At 37.1% G+C, this 21,453-nt stretch overlaps 1 protein-coding gene across 4 annotated transcripts in view; it reads right to left on the bottom strand.

Annotated features, from left to right (window-relative positions):
* CSMD3 (CUB and Sushi multiple domains 3) overlaps positions 1–21,453 on the bottom strand; it is a 641,367-nt gene that overhangs the window by 104,331 nt on the left and 515,583 nt on the right. For all 4 annotated transcript variants that reach the window (XM_005009295.6, XM_038175100.2, XM_038175101.2 and 1 more), the window contains 6 exons: positions 14,502–14,615; positions 13,731–13,826; positions 12,610–12,813; positions 8,725–8,849; positions 2,725–2,821; positions 1,489–1,593 (listed from right to left, as the gene is read on the bottom strand). In XM_005009295.6, coding sequence (XP_005009352.3) covers positions 1,489–1,593; positions 2,725–2,821; positions 8,725–8,849; positions 12,610–12,813; positions 13,731–13,826; positions 14,502–14,615 — 741 coding nt within the window. The remainder of the gene's footprint in view (positions 1–1,488; positions 1,594–2,724; positions 2,822–8,724; positions 8,850–12,609; positions 12,814–13,730; positions 13,827–14,501; positions 14,616–21,453) is intronic.

Below are 21,453 nucleotides of genomic sequence, written 5' to 3'. Positions count from 1 at the left end.
CTGACCAGAAAACAATGGCCTCACAATCGTATAAATAGCGATCCCAAACAAGAACTCTTGGAGCCCTCCAGGGATCACAGTGGGCTGCACCCTTGATCTCTGCTTGTGTTAGGACACCTCCCATGGTACCCCTGAGAAGTGTATTTGTGAACCTTGCCATTCACAAATCTTTAACTAAGTCACTGTTTATATTGTAGCAAATTTCTTTAGATCGTTGTGTTAATTTACTAATACTTAGATACTGATTAGGTGTCATTAAAATCATATTATCTTACTTTGTTATCTGCTATAGAGTTATACAATAAATCCTTAACTGCTACTACATTAGAGTTGTGTTAGTCTAATTCCGTGACAGAGGGTCAGAGATGATTAGAACTGTTAAGAAGAATGGGTGTTCAAATCAGTGAATTTTGCTCTGATCAATGCATTTATTCTGAAATCTCAGTTTCTTTATTCAGAGATGAAAGCTATATACCAGCAGTATATTACGTATTTCAATTATTTGAACATGTATGAATACACAGATGCATTTTATTTTTCACTGGATTCAGTCTCATGCTAGTTTGTTTTCATAACTTTTTACATGTTTTTTCTCTCTAAAGTTGTGATAAGTTGAGACGGTACCTGTATTTCAAGAATATAGGATAATGCTAACCTATAATAAATGTTTAGATATGGAGAAGCTATCATATGGCACTTTTGCAAGGCTATGTACTCTGACTGGCTAATTAGACAACCAGAGCATGAGATTTGCATACTGTAAAAATGACAAGAAATAACCATGAAACAATTATGCAGATTGGACACCATAGCCAATATGAGCAGAGGGAATTGTACACCTGGGGAAAAATAAAATTGTAAAAAAATGTTAGTGACTGTCAGAATTCCTGTCTGTCAGCTAAAGGCAATCTCATTCAGATGGAAAGTATGTTTATAATTACAGCCTTTTCTGCTGGTGAAGTATTCAGCAATAATTTTTTTAAAATGAAAAAAAAAAAATTAAAAAATCTGCTGTTCTCTTATGTACTTAAAGGCCATTATGTAGTGCATATATTATTGCATTGGGCATAATATGCAGATTTTGGTAACAGTGGGAGCTGCAGGGGCCATTGTAAAGAGAGGTCAAGGGCTGCCCTGTGCTGGACAAAACTGTTTCCAGCTGGTTCCAAATGCAGGGCGCAGCTGAGCCCACCACAGGAGTTTTTGGGCCATGCATTTATTCCTGGCTGTTGTATGTTCTGAAAAGATTTTGAAAGAGCAAAAAATGAAGGTGAAAACAAGACAAATCAAACTTCCCAATCTATGCAATACAGATTTAAGGCCTGATCTTGCTACCTTGTAATTAGATGTAATTCTAACAAATACAGAAGTAACAGTATGTAGCTCATTATATTCAATAGGACTGAATATTCCTCTTTCGTATCATTTCAGTACACTTGATGTCTAGAACCAGAAAGCGGTCTTAATTACAGAACATATCTGCATTACCTGTATATTCAAGATGAAATCCAGCAGCTGAAACACTGATATCAGACTGAAAGTTTAGGTACAGATTATTTGATGTGCTGTTTAGAAGTGGAGGTATGGTTGTTCCTGAAAAGAGAAATCAAAATATTATTGAAGTGCACAGAAACTGAACTAAGTACATATGTAAAATGGGTGTGGGTACAAAAAGACAGAGAAAAAGAGAAAGAGAAAGAGGCAAAGATCATTAAATCAATTCTTACATATTTTGTCTTAGAATCATAAAAATCATAAAATAGTTTGGGTTGCAAGGGATCCTTAAAGATTATCTAGATGTCCCCTGTCCCCCCCCCCTCCCCCCCCCCCCCCCCCAAACTCTGCCATGGGCAGGGATGTCTTTCATTAGATCAGGTTGCTCAAAATCCTGCCAGCATGCATGCTTGTCAAATATCTGCCCCTATTAAAACTTTTATTACATTTTCAGTGTGTGACAATATTGGAGACAAGAACTGTGGACATTCAGGGAAACAAGGTCTAAGGTCATATCACACACTTTTATCAACAAGTGGAGAAATACTCACTAGGGTTTTCATAAAAGCAAGAGAAAATCTTGTAACTGGAATAACTCCAAGCATTACAATCAAATATATAAAACAACACCAAAGATATTTAGTAAGGCTTTTCTTAGAAATGTAATTGATTACTTATTTGTTTCAGCATAAACCTGTAACAAGAATCTTAGAATGGCAAGGCAACAAACTCATTATTAGTAATCTCATGTCATACACAAGAAGTAGAATAAAAGAAAATACAGAAAACAAACAAACAGATCTCATTTATCTAAAATAGGGGTAAAGAATGCATTCTTTAGTAATGTATTATTTCATGAGGCGTCTAGTGTAGAGGTCTGTATTTCTGTCCCCTGCTATAAGAGTGGGCAAATCACGAGATTAATAGAAGCCAGCATTCATTAAGTTCATGCCTATAGTTTGGGAGTCTCTGAATATTATTTCATTCCTAAAATTTTCAATTTTTCAAATTTGTGAAAATGACTGATTACTAACAGATGATGACAGAAGATGACTTACAGAAGTCTTACAGGAGACAACTGATTACTAAAATAAAAAAAATACTACCTGTTGTTAATCATGGGAGAAATAAACATAGAAAGGAAAAAAAAAAAAGGGAACTAGAAAAAGATGTGTGTTTAAAATCTATGTTGACTCTGTGAAATATATCTTATAAAATATTCTCAGTCACCTGAATAACTTCCGAGCCTTGGAGCATTGTTGTCAGCACCATCATAAAAGTCTAAGGAATCCCAGTTGTGTTCTGTAGCAAAACTCACCACTTGAACCTATGAAGAAAAATGTGAGGTAAAGAATATAAACTTAATCCCCTCTGCATTAATGTAAAAATACTGTAAATTGTAGAACAGAACAGAAAGAAACAGAACAGAAAGGAATAGAACAGTTCATCTGGAAGGTCATCAAGTCCAACTTCCTGACCACTTCAGGAACTCTGTTGCTTTCAATCATGAAAAGTTGTTTTTTACTGTCATTGCCAAAGTCAATGGGAAATCAACATTAAGCAAATAAAATTGCATTCTAACAATTTTGTTTGGATTTAATTGCCAATTCAGACTTACAAATTATGTGACCCTTAGTGACAACCATATATTACCTCTGACAAGAGCTACACAGACATGAAAATCATGTATGCACAGAACACTATTCTAATACCCAGATTATTTGGAGGACATTGAGAGGAAGACAAAATGGAGTATTGCCAATTACTGCAGTTTCTTTGTGATTCTTTCTAGTTTATCCAGCATTAATGACAGTTCTGCAATGCCAGCTGTACAAGTATGTTCAATTCTACCACCAGGTAAGAGCAGCCTCCTGTGTTTGGTTATTTTCATCAGTAACTTATCTCCTGGGAAGGAGAAGTTACAAGCATGCTGCAAGCAAAAGGCAGAACATTCACTTCATTCCTTCCAGAGGTGACAACATCATTTGTCTCCTTAGGAGATGCAAAAATGGAAGCAAATAGACTGCAAGAGAGAGCATAAATATGTTCTCATGAAGTGAAAACACTCACTGCAAAGTAGAGAACTGCTAGGTTCCCATTCCTGTTTTGGAGGTAATAGGGCGTGGATTCTTTTCTTTTGTTTTTAGAGAAATAACTGTTTAATGAAAACCATTTAAAGAGTGACAGAAGCAGGGATGAAACCCAAACCACCCTCTAAAATGATGTCTTAGTCACCAAATTAAAGAATTATGCTTGCTTTTGTTGTTCTTCTGTCTCACTTATTCTTCCCTTACATTTCTCCAAAAAGCTTCAACAACAGAAATAAGCACAATTTCAGTGCAAGTAATTTCTGAAAAGATACAGAATTGGACCTAGGAAACCTGCAGATTGAATTTTGATATTTTTTTATTTGTTTATTTATTTAATGTGTTTTCAGGGCCAGATTTTTACATTAGGCATAAAACACCTAATTTAAAATATCTACTTTAGTGCAAGTTATATTAGTGGCCCTAACCTTACCATGTAGTCAGTAAAGACAGGCAGTGAAGTAAGTCTGTACTATGTGTTTTGAATTACCTATTTGAGATGACTTTCTGCCTTAAATTATAAGAAAGTTATAGTACACTAAATTCCCATTTTAAGGTATTTAAGTCTGCCTGAAGATAGTTTTTTAGTGCACACTCTTCCTATTTACCTAAATCTACTTTTAAATATCTGTTTTTTTTTATTTCATATTAAATAGTGCAGCATTTACATCTGGTAACACTGCTTGAACGAATTCAGTAATGTAGTCATACAGAATCATGGAATGGCCGAGGTCGGAAGGGAACTCTAGAGATCATCTAGTCCACCCCCTGCCAAGCAGGATCACCTAGAGCACATTCTGCCGGATGCCATCCAGGCAGGTTTTGAATATCTCCAGAGAAGAAGACTCCACAACCTCTCTGGCAACCTGATCCACTGCTCTGTCACCCTCACAGTGAAGAAGCACCCCCTCAGGTTCAGATGGAACTTCCTGTGCTTCAGTTTGTGCCTGTTGCCTCTCGTCCTCTCGCTGGGCACAAGTGAAAAGAGACTGGCTCCATCCTCTTGACACCTTCCTTGTGAGGGGGGAGGTGATTGTCCCCCTCTACTCTGCTCTTGTGAGACCCCACCTAGAATACTGCGTGCAGACCTACTAGGGCCCCCAGCACAAGAATGATATGGAGCTCTTGCAACGAGTCCAGAGGAGGGCCACTAAGATGATCAGAGGACTGGAATACCTCCCCTGTGAGAAAAAAGGTTGATGGAACTGGTCTTGTTTAGCTTGGAGAAGAGAAGGCTCCGGGGAGACCTCATTGTGGCCTTCCAGTACTTGAAGGGAGCTTATAAACAGGAGGGGGAATGCCTGTTTATGTGTGTTGATAGTGATAGAACTAGGTGGAATGGTTTTAAACTAAGACAGGGGAGATTTAGGTTAGAAATTAGGAGAAAGTTTTTCACTCAGAGGGTGGTAAGGTACTGGAACAGGTTGCCCAGATAGGTTGTGGATGCCCCATCCCTGAAGGCATTCAAGGCCAGTCTGGATGCAGCTCTGGGCAGCCTGCTCTAGTGGTTGGCAACCATACCCAGAGCAGGGGGGTTGAAACTAGATGATCTTTAAGGTCTTTTTCAACCCAGGTCATTCTATGATTCTATGATTAAAGGTTCTACAAACCTAATTACAATCATAGGCATGTCCATGAAATTGCATTTCTGCCATTACATTTGCACAACTATAAATGAATAACTTATTCAGAGACTGATAATGACAAGTCATGATCCCAGTTCTCTCAGCCGCTCCTCATAGACCTTGTTTTCTAGACCCTTCACCAGCTTCTCTGGACACAATCCAGGGACTCAATGTCCTTCTTGTTGTTAGGGTCCCAAAACTGAACACAGTACTCAAGGTGTGGCCTAACCAGACCAGAGTACAGGAGGACAATCACTTCCTTGGTTCTGATGACTATGCTATTCCTGATACAAGCTAGGGTGCAGATGGCCTCCTTGTCGAGCTGGAAACACTGCTGGCTCACATTCAGCCGAGCATTGACCAATACTCCCAGATCCTTTTCGGTCACACAGCTTTCCAGACACTCTGCCCCAAGCCTGCTGTGCTGCCCGAGATTTTTGTGACCGAAGTGCAGGACACAGTACTTGGTTTTGTTAAACTTCATCCCATTAGCCTTGGCCCATCAATCCATCCTGTTCAGGTCCCTCTGCAGGGTCTTCCTATCCTCTGGCAGATTGCCACTTCCCCCCAACTTGGTGTCATCTGCAGACTTACTGAGGGTGCATTCAATTCCTTCATCCAAATTATAAATAAAGATATTAAAGAGGATGGGCCACAACACTGACCCGTGGGGAACACCACTGGTGACCAGTCGACAGATGGATTTCACTCCATTCACCACCACTCTCTGGTCCCAGCCATCCAGACAGTTTTTAACCCAGTTTTTAAGACTGTACCTTTCTAAGCCACGGGCTTCCCCCTTCTCCAGGAGAATACTGAGGGAGACCATGTCAAATGTCTTTGTGAAGTCTAGGTAGACTATGTCAACAGCCTTTCCCTCATACACCGGGTGAGTTACTTGGTCATAGGAGCAGATGAGGTTGGTCAGGTAGGACCTGCCTTTTATGAACCAATGCTGGCTTGCTCTGATCTTCTGGTTGCCCTGCACATGCTGTGTGATTGCACTGAAGATGATCTGTTCTATAACCTTTCCTGGCACCAATGTCAGGCTGACAGGCCTATAGTTTACCAAATCCTCTTTATGATCCTTCTTATAGATGGGTGTCACATTAGCAAGTCTCCAGTCATCTGGGACCTCTCTGTTTGACCAGGACCACTGATTTAGTCACCTAATGTGGTCTGTAATGATATATAAACTCTTCCAGAAATCAGCAGTGAGTGCCTAACTCAGGACCGCAGTCAATGTCTAATTTAAATGCTCTGAACTATCTTCACAATCTTTAGCTTTCATTACTGATTGCATAGAAAATATAGAGAATACAGGATCCTAACTTAATCAACTGTTTTAATCAAGTAGTGTTCTTCAAAATCAATTTCAAATTTGTTTTAGTTTATAAATACTATTGCTGATGGGCAGTGATGGCTCTTTGAAAATAGAACTCATAATTTTCTTAAATGTTACCATGTATGAAATTAGGTTGCATTTGTGATGTTTCTGTTTTCTGTAAACTTTTTACATTTTTATTAAATATTTTAGTTATTTCAAACAAAAACAGAATTTTCAAAATGATTATATAGCAGTAAACTATAAAATACTATATATAGTATATTCATATACTATATATACACTATATATATAGTATATATATTCTATATATAGTCTATTCGTATACTATACTATAGTTCGGTGGAGTGGCCAACACACCAGAAGGCTGTGCTGCCATTCAGCGAGACCTGGACCAGCTGGAGAGATGGGCAGGAAGAAACCAAATGAGATTTAATAAGAGCAAGTGTAGAGTCCTGCACCTGGGAAGGAACAACCCGAAGTATCAGTACAGGCTGGGGGATGACCTGCTGTAGAGGAGCTCTGAGGAGAAGGACCTGGGGGTCCTGGTGGACAACAGATTGACCATGAGCCAGCAGTGAGCCCTGGTGGCCAAGAAGGCCAAGGGGATCCTGGCGTCCATTAAAAGAAGTGTGGCCAGCAGGTTAAGGGGGGTGATCCTGCCCCTCTACTCTGCTCTGGTCAGGCGTCACCTGTGTCCAGTTCTGGGCTTGCCAGTACAAAAAAGACAGGGATATCCTGGAAAGAGTCCAGTGGAGAGCATCTTCCCTGTGAAGAAAGGCTGCTGGGTCTGTTCAGCCTGGAGAAAAGAAGACTGAGAGGGGATCTTATTAAAGTTTACAAATACTTTAAGCATGGAAGACAGAGGGATTTGGCCAACCTCTTTTCAGTGGTTTGTGGGGACAAGACAAGGGGCAATGGCCAAAAAATGGATCACAAAAAGTTCCGCACCAACAAGTGAAAGAACTTCTTCATGGTGAGGGTGACAGAGCAGTGGAACAGGCTGCCCAGAGAGGTTGTGGAGTCTCCTCTGGAGATATTCAAGGCCCATCTGGATGCCTACCTGAGCAACCTGCTGTAGGGAACCTGCTTTTGCAGTGGACCCGATGATTTCTTGAGGTCCCTTCCAACCCCTACAATTCTGTGATTCTGTCATTCTATGATTTTGAAAACTCTTGACGCATTAGAATACATTAAAATCTCTGTAATGTAATTTATTAAAAAACAGATATAATAATGGTTATCCTGTTTCCTTTCCAAAACTTTTAAATGTAAATTTAGAAACAATCTCTTCAATTTTAAATGGACTCCAATAGGCAATTGGACCTTTATTACATCTTTATATACAGAAACTAAGTTTTTTATTCTTTTAAAATTATTATTTTATTTTATTTTATTTTATTTTATTTTATTTTATTTTATTTTGCTTTTGAAGCAGGGACATAGAAAACTTGCTACCATGGTTTCTTGATAAATGTTAAGGTAGAAATTACATGAGATGAAGCTTGAAAGTTCTATTGTAATAGCCATAAGTGCCTCACTAAATTTCTCACTAAAAAGTGAGATATACATAACCTAGCTTTATAGATAATTTTCTGCTATATATTCCATGAAGGTCTTAATCTAAATTTTTGTAAAATAGAATTACATCAGTGTTTTAAAGGACTCGTTCCCAACTCCAGTTGAAGCATATTTATCTAACAATGAACTTTTGTAACTATATGTAAAATAACAGAACTTCTAAGAAAACATACATAATCTCTCCATGGAAAGAACCCATCTAATTTCACTCGGCAAGAACAAGATCTATGTAATTTGATGGAGGGAGGAAAACAAAACCAAACCAAACAAACAAACAAAAAACAAAGCAAAACAAAACTGGCAAAAAAAAAAGTACACATGGGGAAGCATCTCTATTCCCTCTTCCTTACAATGAATCACTGACATACTGAAATAATATATCTTAAACTTTTAAAAAGTTACGGGTATATCTTTTAAAATTTCTTTAAATCTTACATCCTTTAAGAACTTCGTGAATGAGAAGATGTGCAATGAGTTCCACTGTGACCATCAGTAGTGAGAGAAAGGATGTATGAAAACCCTTTTCATGCTCTTGCACCAGGAAAAACATTTTTAAACACAATGATAACAAGAAAATAACAAGTATACTTACCTGAATCCCAGCTCCCTCTGGTACTGTGATCTTCCACACACAATTCAGATTGTTGTCATAAGGTTCAGGGTAACCAGGAGACAAAATGGTCCCTTTGCGCTTTGTTAAAATTCCACCACAGGGCACTGAAAGGAAATGCACAAGTCAAAAAAAAAAGAAGTGCAAAGCCTCACAAGTGAGAAGAGTTATTATTATTAAAGCTTAATCAACATTCATCATACTATGTCTGAAAACTTTTGTAAATTTATGTTACACTTAAAAAAAAATATATTTGCCTCAGGAAAAACAACAACAACAAAAACAAACAAAACAACACCAAAGTGGCATCACTGCCCACGGAGATACACAATTTTTCAAGGTCCCTTCCAACCCATGTCATTCTATGATTCCATGATTCATTCATATTCCCCTGTCTTATTTATTTGACCTTTAACAAAACAAAATTCATTCCAATATGTCCTAGCAACCTTACAAAGATAAAGTTTAATTGTTAGTGCTTAAGAATGAAGTTTAAACAGTTATGTATTTTATTAGTATAAAGGAGTAAAATAGAAAAATTCTATCTTAATATTGCTATTTTTATTGTCTAAATAATCAATATCACCAGTCTCAACTCCTTGGCAACTCTTCTTTGATTGTATGAATTACGCAATTACAGACTATGGATCTATCATATTAGTAAAGAGATTGCTAAAGGCTTACTTCACTTATCATATCTATGTCCATGGATTAATAATAGTGTTACACATGGAATAAGACAGAGGTGTACATCAACACCATTTCCCTTCTGAACAATCAACTTGAATGTATCTTGACTAGTTTGTTAGATGCTCTGACAGGGACAAATAAAACTAAAGTTTAATCTAGATACAGATATTCTTTGGTATTTAAGAAGTTGAAGGAAAAGATTGATGAGATAGTTTAAAAAACTGTTAGAAACATGGAATGCTTTGGGTTGGAATGGACCATAAAGATAATCTAATTCCAAACCTCCTGCCATGGATAGGGGTGCCAGACACTAGACCAGGTTGCTCAAAGCCCCAGCCAACCTGGTCTTGAACACAGCCAGGGATGGGGCATCCATAGCTTCTCTGGGCAACCTGTTCCAGTACTTCACCACCCTCTGAGTAAAGAATTTCTTCCTTCTGTCTAATCTAAATATTCCTTCTTTTAGTTTAAAACTATTACTCCTTGTAATGTTACACTTCCTGATAAAGAGTCCCTCTCCAGCTTTCTTGTAGTCCCTCCTTTAGGTACTGGAAGTCTGCAGTGAGGTCTCCCTGGAGACTTCTCTCTCCAGGCTGAAGAAAGCAACTCCCTCAACCTATCTTCACAGCAAAGGTGTTCCAGCCCTTTGATTGTGGCTTTCCTCTGTGTTTGGTCTCACAGGTCCATGTTCTTACTATATTGGGGATCGCAGAGCTGAAGGCAGTAATCTAAATGGTGTCTCATGAGAACAGAGTAAAAAATCACCCTCTATTGACCTGCTTGCTGTCCCTACTTCTTTTGATGCAGCCCAGGATATGTTTGACCTTCTAGGCTGCAACACATTGCCATGCCCATGATGAGTTTTTCATCAACCAACCTCCCACCTAGGTCCTTCTCCTTGGAGTTAATCTTAAGTTATTCTTCACTCAGCCTGTATTTGTTCTTGGAATTGCCCTGTTCTTGAAATTGCCACTCGGCCTTGTTGGACATGAGGTTCACACAGGCCCACCTCTCAAGTCTGTCAATGTCCCTCTGGACGGCATCTGTTCCCTCCAGTGTACCAGCTGCACCACACAGCTTGTTGCCATTGATGAACTTGCTGAGGGTGCTCTCAATCCAACTGTCCATGTTGCCAGCAACGATGTTAAACAGAAGCTAATGTATCATTTCTATGCAACTTCAATAAGTTCTGAATTGATTTCATTAGATAAACATATGAGGATTTATAAAATATGTAGAAGAATGCCACTTAATAACAAATACTGTAGCTACATTTTGTATGGCATATAATTGTTAGAATCTCTTCAAATTACATAGATAAACTAAAGGTCTATATAACTCAAAACATTTAAATAATTACTTGTAAAAGGATGGACAGAATGATTGATGTCTGCTATCTCTAAGAAAACATTCAAACATTCACTAGAGTTAAGGCAATCTAATGTGGTCAGGTCTACCACTTCAATTATTAAACTGATTTAGTTCAATGGAATTTTATCCTCATATATATTTTATCACTGTTATTGGCACAGTAATTTTCACATGTAAAGTGGCCTGTAACCCTTTCACAGCTTGCCTAGAGACAGTTTGTCTTTCACAGAATAAGTCTATATGTATATGCATATGCATATGTATATGTACATAATATAATACATTGTGATCAATGACCAAAATAATTATTTTGCTGAATTGTTATGTCTGAAAAAAAAGTGAATACATTTCAAGGGTATAAACAAAAATCAATTATAATTGGTTCTACCATAGCAATTGAGGATAAATGAAGTATAGATAAATACTTCAGTTTCTTACTGATATATTAATCATGGTTCTATTCATTTTGACTGAAACAGTCCAAATAAACATTATTCATGTATAATATATTGTTAATCCTATTTTATTAATATTACTCCAGTGGCACTTAGTCGTTATCTCTGTCAAGATTTTAGTATTATGGAGGAAACATTTTGTTTTTATTGAAAAGCACTTGGTCTCTACCATGCAGCATTATATGATTAAGCAAAGAGGATTCAAAACCAACCTAATTAAAAATGTGGCTTTTTTTTTTTTTTTTTTCCTTTTTCCCTTCCTCTTCCACTCATCTAAAACTCTGCTTATGTACTTCTTAATGATGCTGGGGTCAGTTCTATAGTGTGGTTTTGCAGCAGGTTAGGATGATTTTTCTAAAAAATCTATTGTCTTTCAAGAATAGTAAAGTAACTAACTTGTACATACATTTACTGTTTGGTTTGGGAACTGTGTTCTTCAGATGCCTTCATCCTCAAAATTAATGTTTTTAATGTATTAAATTTTCACAAAATTAATGTATAGGGCAGTTGGTACTGCAACAGATGTTACAGGTGGAAAAGTTTGATGGCATTGCAAAAAAAAAAAAAAATCCATGTAAATGACAACCAATTTTGATTCATTTATAAACAACTGTTTTTTTATATTAAAAAAAAAAATCAAACAAAAAAAAAAAACCTCTATTAAAAATAACATGCACAGCTGCCAATGTGTTGTATTTGCCCTTGATGTAAACCTATGGAAAAATACACCGATATCATTTTATTTCCTTACTCTGCAACTTTTCAGAACTATCACCAGATTTCCAGTCGATACAGATCAGCTTTATTAATGTCAATGGATGCACATTAATTTTAGACTCAAATGTTGAGAATTTAATCTTGTATGACCAGAACCAGATGAGATATATTTACTGCTCTGGAAAATTACTGCTTTTTTTTTGACAAGCATTGAAATATTAGCTTAACTATTTTTAAATCTTTAATATAGTAGTCTTCTTCATAACAGCTTACACTATCTTATTAGAGACCCAAAAGGTGAGAGCATCTTAGTCTTGAAGGAGTGAGTGAGAGAATAAACTGTTATTTCCGAAACTTGATTAAAGGATAACGAGAGATGTCACTGATGTTAATGCAAAAGAAGGTAACATATAATTTATAACAGAAGGGTATGTTCATGAAACTAGTGAAATATTGCAGCAAGGTTAGAATTGAAAGGGTAATAAAATCTTAACCTTGAATGGAGAAGAAAGTGAGTAAAAGTAAGCAGGAATAAAATATTGTGTGGATGACAATGAAGGAAAACATTCAGCTAGAGATGATGGTCGACACTTTAGGCAGCAATTAGTCCTATTAAAAAGCCTGAAGAACTCACCAACACATGTAGGGAGAGAATCATTCCACTGTGCCAACGCATTTGGTACTGTATCACATCTAATTGCTGTTGATCCATGAAGGATATACCCTGGATTGCATTCAAAAAGAACCAATGACCCAACTGCAAATTCATTTCCAATCCTTTTTCCAAATCTTGGTTCAGGCACAGAGCTGCACTGTGTTGCACTTGTTCTTGGAACAGCTGCAAACATAAGAATTGTGGATTCCTAATTTTAGATTTGGTGGAGGAATACAGATTTTGAACCACAAATATTTGGAATGACTGGAAGTAACATTCACTTATTTGCCAGTTAAGAACATCTGCTTAATCCCCAACTTAATCTTCACAATGTGGATTACATACTTCTGATGACTAAGTTGCTATTTAGAAGCGCATAGCAGTGATATCCTTGCCAAGACGAAAAGCAATGCATAAAATCCATAATGAAACCTTTCTAAAATGGCACTGAAAAGAAATATCACTATGAAATGTTAATCTAATAGTTAAAAACACAAAACAAAACAAAACAAACAATCTATGTCAGATAGGTGTTTACATTTATTCATGTGGATTTCTAAATGTGTATTATGCCTGCCAGATCAGGATTTAGAATCCATAGAAAAATGGATTGCAGTTGCAAATACTGATGTATAACCATTTCTATGTTTTACCCATAAAAAGGCAAATAATGTAAATAAAGGGAAGCAGTTTAATGATAGAAAGATCACTGATTCACCCACAGGTAATACTATTTGCAGTTATTCATATTTAATGTGAGAGATTTAAAAAGAAAACCAGTTTCTTTAAAAAGAAACCAGTTTGAGCTGCAAGATATATCTAGCATTAATCAATCATATTAGCAAACATAAAACAACTGCATTCTATAACCGCCTTCTTAAATTTGGAACTTCCCTTATGCTTCTTAATTATTTGATTTAACATTTAAAATACAAATAGAAGAATGTTGCTAACATTATTTTTAAAAACAGGCAGAAATCATGAAACTTGTTACATCATTAACAGGCTATTAATTTCCTTTTAATTTTCAGTCTGTTCCTCTCTGATCATTTACAACTTGTGAAGAAAATAAATTTACAAACTTTTCCAGGCTCTCTCACCTTGGTAAACAAAATGAAATCCTTTAGCTGTTACTGGTCCAACTGAAGTAAATCTAACCGTGATCTGGTTACCTGAGCTCAATGGAAGGGATTCACCTACTCAAACAAAGCAAATATAAAGCTATCATAATCAGTTTTTACTAAAGAAGCATACAAAATTCCTGTCAACAACTCTACAGCTAAGACAACCCTCCCCTCCCCCCTTCCAGTCCTGTTCTGTTTCTTTAACTTGGCAGGATAGATTCAATGTCTTAAGTTGGCAGTATCATGCTGTTCTAGAAAAGGGGGACTAAAAATCACTACGGTTATTATGAATATATATTTTTCCCTTATAAAAAGTATATATATATATATATATATTCACACCATGTCTCTGTAAATAAGTCAACATGCACATAATCTATACAATTTCACTTTGCTATAAAAAATATGCTGGCTTCCCTTTTATAATATCCATTTCAGATTGCTCACTAGATACAAGTAATACAGGCATAAAGTAAGAAGCTCCAAATACACACTATAACAAGTGAATATTAAAAAAAAAAAAAAATCCACTTGGCTTTTATTTCTTCACTAATGAACACAGTTTTGAGTGATTACATTTTTATTTTAAAATCCCAATTTCATATATTTCCCTGAACAGCATCTAAGAAAATATGACAGTTGTCTTTTCTTTTCTCTTTCCTTTTTTTTTTTAACTACACTATCTTTATAGTTTATATAAAATAAATTTTATTTTAATGGTTTAATGACAGTTCTGTTAACAGATACCTGAATGAGATCCTGAGAGAGAAGATAACAGTGATGACTGCAGAGATGGGCCATCATATACTTCAACCACATCATGGAGTGATGTCTGGAAAAATACAAACTGGCCAAAAACCACTGATCAAACAGGAAGATGAAAAAGCAAGAAGCACCAACAGCCAAAAATGGGGGATAAAAAGAGAAGAAAAAAAAAAAAAAAGAAAACAAACAAACAAACAAAAAAAAAACAGAACATACATTAATATACTGCATTAAAATATTTTAATTGAAAATATATTTATTGGTTGATTTCCCTGACCATTTAATTATTTTTCCCTGAGTATACTGTTATTTTTCATAACATAACTGCATTAAACGGATAAAAATGTAATTCTATATATAGAGAATAGGCAATGAAGGTATACGTTCATACATGTAATTGTTGGAAAATTTTAGTAATTAGGCAAAAAAAAAGTCTGTTTTTATATCTTCAAATTCTCTACTTTTCCCTCCCCACCAAATTCCTCAGCTCAATATCCTCCTTTATAGTCTTGACATATTCTTATATATGTTGTCTTATCCATTCATTTTGTTGATGTTTTTCCAGCAACTAACTCAAAGTTTGTTAACTCAAACATTTGGGAATTCATATGCTGAATCACAAATATATTTATTTTTTAGTCATGCTAGATGAACAACTGAATTCAATAACGTTACTTTTGCACTTAAGTTCAGCGGTCTTTTCAGCACTTTCACGTCAGAGGTATTTGTTCTTTCAATATATACAAATAATTAAAATAGGAAAAAAAATTTTTGGATTAATTCTGACCCAAATATCTACAAAATATTTACACCCTAATTTTGTCACCATTACTAGCAATTTGCCAGAAAAGTGGCTTAAGGAGTATAAAGGGGTAAAAAAGATGGAAGAAGATATATATTTGTAGGAATAGTAACACCTACTAAGAACAGAAGGTAAACAGAACAAGTTTCTGGTTGTGGTTCATTATCCAGGTTAGGCATTTAGTGGTAAATATTCTGATGTGTTGCTACTGGAGACATAATAAATTTCTTTGCCATATGGTCAGTAATATTTTTATCTGCTATATTTTATTGTAATAGATGAAGCTAGGCACTTATAGTTCTTCCAAAGTATACATTCTAATAAAGTTTTAAAATCAGTACATAAAAAATGTGGAGTCTTCAAATTGTCTTTTTTCCTCTTCCTCTTCCTCCTCCTCCTCCTCCTTCTCTTCCTGCTCTTCCTCCTCCTCCTCCTCCTCCTCCTTTTCCTTTTCCTTTTCCTTTTCCTTTTCCTTTTCCTTTTCCTTTTCCTTTTCCTTTTCCTTTTCCTTTTCCTTTTTTTTTCCCTTTCCCTTTTCCTTTTCATTTCCCTTTTCCTCTGCCTTTTCCTCTTTACTTTTTCCTTTTTCCCTTTTCCTTTTTCCTTTTCCCTTTTTATTTTTCTTTCTCCTTGTCCTATTTCCTTTTCTATAAATTCATAGATGTAAAAAATGGCAATTGTACTCTGCTAGCTTGGGATCTTGTTATAAACTCTTCAAGAAGAAACAAAGTCCTTTTTTGAAATGAGAATCTCTTTTTGAAATGAAAGCATGGATGCGGAGTTTATAAAATGTTCAAAAAAGTAATTAAAAGAACAATTCCACAAGACATTTACAAAGTATTTTGTCTATCTTTGGGATGAACCATAAGTGAGATCTAAAAAATATCTTTATTTTTCCTCCAATCTTCAGAAAATGCTTATTTTTTAAATATTTAGTTGCATACATCTTCACTGCGGTGTTCCTGGAAATAACTAACAAGCTTAACATCTAATTACTTCTGCCATGTTGTCCATTCACGTTTGTATTTTCCTTGAATTTTCACACTCAATGAAGTCCACTTTGCCATTGAGCCAAGCAATATTCCTTGTGACTTCCACTGCTATTTTCCATATCATGAAAAGTTACAAGCTATGTACAGAAATTTCAGGCAAGTTCTGAGGCATAGCTATTAGCACGAGCTGTATTGTGGGAAAACTGTAAAAACAGAATTGATGAGCTATATTTGCGTTTTAATGGGCTATTGTAAGATATTCCGTAGCAATTATAACATAGAGTGGGCCAAGTTCAAAGGTCAATTTCTATACAAAAAAGATCAAATAAATTGAATTTATAGCTGAGACGGGAAGCCTCCAGAGCTCATCTAGTCCAACCTGCTTGCTTGGAGAGTCATCTCAAGCACAATTGTAAGGGTTGTGTCTTGTAGGAATTTGAATACTTTCAGGAATTGAGAGTCTACAACCTCTATGGGCAAGCTGTTTTCGGTTCCAATCACCCTTACAAAAAAGTTTTTCTCTTTTGTTTAAATGGAATTTACCATGTTTCAGTTTGTACCCATTGCCTCTTGTTCTGTCACAGGGCACTACTAAGAAGCCTGGCTCTGTCTCCTTTACTCCCTAGGTATTTATACACAATGATGAGATACCCCTGAAGCTTCTCTTCTCTAGGCTGAACAATCTCAGCTCTATTACATGTCCAGTTGCTTAACCATCTTTGTCACCCTTCATTAGACTTGCTCCAGTACATCCATGTCTCTCTTGTAGTGGTATCCAGCACTGGACATACCACCCCTAACGTGTCTCACCAGTGCTGAATGGAGGGGTAGGATCTTCTCACTCAATTTTCTGGCAATGCTCTGCCTAATGTAGTCCAAGAGGCTGAAGGCATTCTTTGTGGCAAGGGCACATTGCTGGGTCATGTTCAGCATGGTGTCCATCTGTACCCCCAGGACCTTTCCTGCAAAGTTGCTTTCCAGCCAGCTATCTGCCAGTCTGTACTAGGGCACAGAGCTATTCCTCAGCTGCAGACTCTTGTTGAACCTCATGAGCTACCTGAATCTATATGGTATATCTATGTATATCTATGTATATCTATGTATATGGTATACATGTATCTATGGTATAGATATGGTGTACCATATAGATAGCACATCTATATGGTATATCAAACAAATTCAGTTTTGTATCATCTGTAAACTCACTGGGAGTGCACTCTGTCCCACCATACATATCATGAAGATATTAAATAATAGTGGTTGCAGCATCAGTCCCTAGGGTATGCCATTACTGACTGGGTGCCAGCTATCATTCATGCTGTTGATCACAACCCTTTGAGCTTGGCAGATTAGCCAGTTTTCAGTCCACCTCAATGACTTCTTATCTACTCAGTATGTCATCAAATTATAAATGAGAATATTATGCAAGCCAGTGTTGAAAGCCTTGCTAAAGTCAGGATAAACAACATTCAGTGCTCTCCATTCAACCACCAAGCCAGTCAACAAATTGTAGCAGGCAATCAGGTCTGTAAGGCATAATTTCCTATTCGTAAATCCATGCTTACTACTTACGATAACCTTCTTTTCCTTGCTATGTTTGGAGAAGGTGACCAAGCCTGTATGTCCCATCTACCCAGGCATTTAGGGAGGTAAGGCTAACTGGCCTATATTTCCCTAGATCCATCTCTGCCCTTCTTGAAGATAGGAGTGGCATTTGTTTTTCTCAGGAACCTCCCTTGACTTCCATGATATTTCAGAGGTAACTAATCTCCCTCAGTACTCTTGCATGCATCCCATGAGGTCCCATGCGCTTGTGTACATGCAAGATGTTTGTGTTCCCTTACTTTGTCCTTCCTCATTCCAAACTTCTAATGGTCTCAGGGGCAAAGGATTGCTGAAGTCTGTCCTACCAGTAGAGATTCATGCAAATCACCAGGACCCCTGCACCTTTGAAAAGTGGACCACATTTTCCTACTCTTCTTTTTGTTGGTTCTGTAGAAGCCTTTCATATCTCTTGCTGGGGAGGGGACGGGAGGGGAGGGGAGGGGAGGGGGGCCAAGGTGAGGAGGAGGGGGCTGGTGGATAAAAAGTTCAACATGAGCTTGTCAGTGTGTGCTTGCAGCCTGGAAAGCCAACCATATCCTGAGCTGCATCAAAAGAAGTGTGGACAGCAGGTCACGCAGGTGGTTCTCCCTCTCTACTCTTTTCCTGTGAGACTCCACTTAGAGTAAGGTGGCTTCAGCCCTTGGGTCCCCAACATAAGAAGAAAGACCTGTTGTAGCAAGTCCAGAGAAGGACCCTGAGGATGATCTGAGGGCTGGAACACCTCTCCTATGAATGCAAGTTGAGAGAATTGGGATTTTTCAGCCTGGGGAGACCTTCCAGCACTTAAAGGAAGCCTATAGAAAAGATGTGGAAATACTTTTTTATCAAGGAGTGTAGTGATAGGTTAAGGCTGAAAGTATCCAAGGCTGGGTTGGATGGGACTTTGGGCAACCAGATATAGTTAGAGGTGTTGGCAGGGTAGTTTTAACTAGATGATCTTTAGAGTCCTTTTCAACAAATCTTTCTGTGATTCTGTAATTCTACAATTGTATGATTAAGGGCATAATTCAAATGTCTCTTGAACATTGACAGGCATGGGACATCAACCACCTCACTAAGAAGCCTCTTCTAGTGTTTGACTATCTTCATAGTAAAGAATTTCTTCCTAATATCTAGTCTGAATCTCCCCTAGCACAGCTTTGTGCCATTACCTTGCAAACTATCATTGCTTACCAGGGAGAAGTGATCAGCATCTCCCTCTCCATTTCCTTTCCTCAGGAAGCTGTATAAAGCAATAAGGTCACCTCTTAGCTTCCATTTCTCCAAACTAGACAAACCAAGTGTCCTCAGCCTCTCCTCATAGGAGATACCTTCCAGCCCTTTTAGCAGCTTTGTTGTTCCTCTGGATGCATTCAAGCATCTTAATATCCTTTTTATATTTTGGAGATCAGAACTGCACATGATACTCAAGATGAGGCTGCACCAAGTCTAAATATAGTGGGAGAATCACCTATTTTGGCTGGTTGGTTATGTTGTGTTGAATGCACCCCACAATGTCGTTTGCCCTCTTGGCTGCCAGGGCACACTGTTGACTCATGTTGAGCCTGCAGTCAATCAGCACCCTCAAATCCCTTTCTGCTGAGCTGTTCTCTAGCTATTTGTCTCCCAGTCTGTACTTGTGTCTGACATTACTTCATCTCATGTACAGCACCTAGCATTTACCCCTGTTGAATTTCATGCCATTGATGATTGTCCAATGCTCTAATCTACCTCGATCCTTCTGCAAGGCTTCTTGTCCCTCCAGGGAGCCAATAGCACCTCTCAGTTTAGCATCATCAGCAAACTTGCTGAGGTTGCATTCGACTATTGTATCTAGATCATTGATAAAAATATCGAATAGAACTGTCCCTAGAACTGAGCCCTTGAGAACACCACTAGTGACTGCCCACCAGCCAGATGTAGCCCAATTCACTACAATCCACTGAGCTCTACAATTAAGCCAGTTCATCACCCAGTGTAGCATGTACTTGTTCAACTCACAGTTGGGTAATTTGTCCAGAAAGATACAATGAGGGATGGTATTAAAGGTCTTACTAAAATCCAGAAAGATTACTTCCACCATCTTCCCTTCATTCACCACACAGGTGATCTTGTAACAGAAGGAGATCAAACTACTAAGACAGGACTTTCCTTGGTGAACCCACGTTGATTATGTTTGATAATAGCTTTGTTTTAAATGTCTTTCAATATGCCCAAAGACAACCTTCTTCATAATTTTGTCAGGGGCTTACAGGTTTGTAGTCTCCCGGGTCTTTTCTTAGGCCCTTCTTGTAGATAGGTATAACATTGGCTAGCTTCCAGTCAGGAGGAACCTCCCCAGGCTGCCAAGACCTTTGGTAAATTGTTGAGAGGGGTTCAGCTATAGCATTTGCTAATTCCTTAAGTACTCTGGAGTAAATCCTGTCAGACTTACGAACGTTCAACTAATACAGTGGTCCATATAGTTTCAGTGGAGTAAGATGAGCTGTGTTTCCTCACCCAAGGTTTCCTATTGACATGAATGGGGTATATTTTTTGGCTTATGATGTATCAAACTCAGAAAGCTTTAAGATGAAGTCTATTACTGATGCAATTCATTTGCCTTTATGATATTAACAAATGTCCCAAATAGGGCACAAATTATCTCTATAAATACATCTGCCACCAGGAACTATTAAAGAGTGGGAGTAAAAAGTCTGTTTCTGTGTGTGAAAGACATAAATGGCTAGCCAAAGCCATCCATTTGCTATGAATAATAATTTTAAGTTGTGCTTGAGCATGGTGTTTTACATAAATCTTTTATACTCTTTAAAAAATGAAAATGGAAGCAGGGAGTCTCAATAGGTTTCTTCTGATGGTAACTGTAAAGTCAAGGTGTTGTGGTATAGACAGAAGCTAGAGGACTTCCTCAGAATTTGAAGTTACTTCCAGAAGCTAGCTTCTCATCATTTCAAATAGAATTTTTGTCATCAGACTAAGCAATCTTCCAAAACTAGAACCTTGCTGACAGCAACACAAATGTTTGAGTTCAGTGAATCTGTAAAAAAAAAATAAAAAATAATCTTATTCTTCACTAGCTCCACTGTTGACATCTTCTCTTTGCTTATGATTTAGATGTGATGTTTTCCCTATCAGGCTTTTTAAAGCAGCATATTAATTTTATTTTTTTTTTCTGGAAAAAAAAATCTGGGAAAAAAAAAAAAGTAGCATTGTTTAGAAACTTCAAAAGTCATTAAAGGACAGAAAAAGATAAATCTCTCACTAGCATCTTTGTGATGACTAAAGGTAACAGGTAATCAGTAAGAAACAAGAAATGCAAGCCTCTCCTGCTGGAACGTAGTGTTCCCAGTGAGTAATCCCTTTAGTTTCATAAAAAGCAACATGAAAAAAAATGTATGAAATTTACTTTTGTATTTTTGATGACCTAGGAACACACTGGAATGATGGACTTACTCAATATTTTTAAATTAAATTTTATTCCTGTTGACAATCAACAAATAAATTGATATTCAACCCCTTCTACCTGAAAAAAAATGTCCAGTAAAACTGCAATATA

The sequence above is a fragment of the Anas platyrhynchos genome, chromosome 2, assembly GCF_047663525.1.
Source record: "Anas platyrhynchos isolate ZD024472 breed Pekin duck chromosome 2, IASCAAS_PekinDuck_T2T, whole genome shotgun sequence".
Taxonomy (NCBI): Eukaryota; Metazoa; Chordata; class Aves; order Anseriformes; family Anatidae; genus Anas; species Anas platyrhynchos.
The sequence above is the reverse complement of the archived record's forward strand: the minus strand, read 5'-3'. Positions and strand labels throughout refer to the sequence as shown.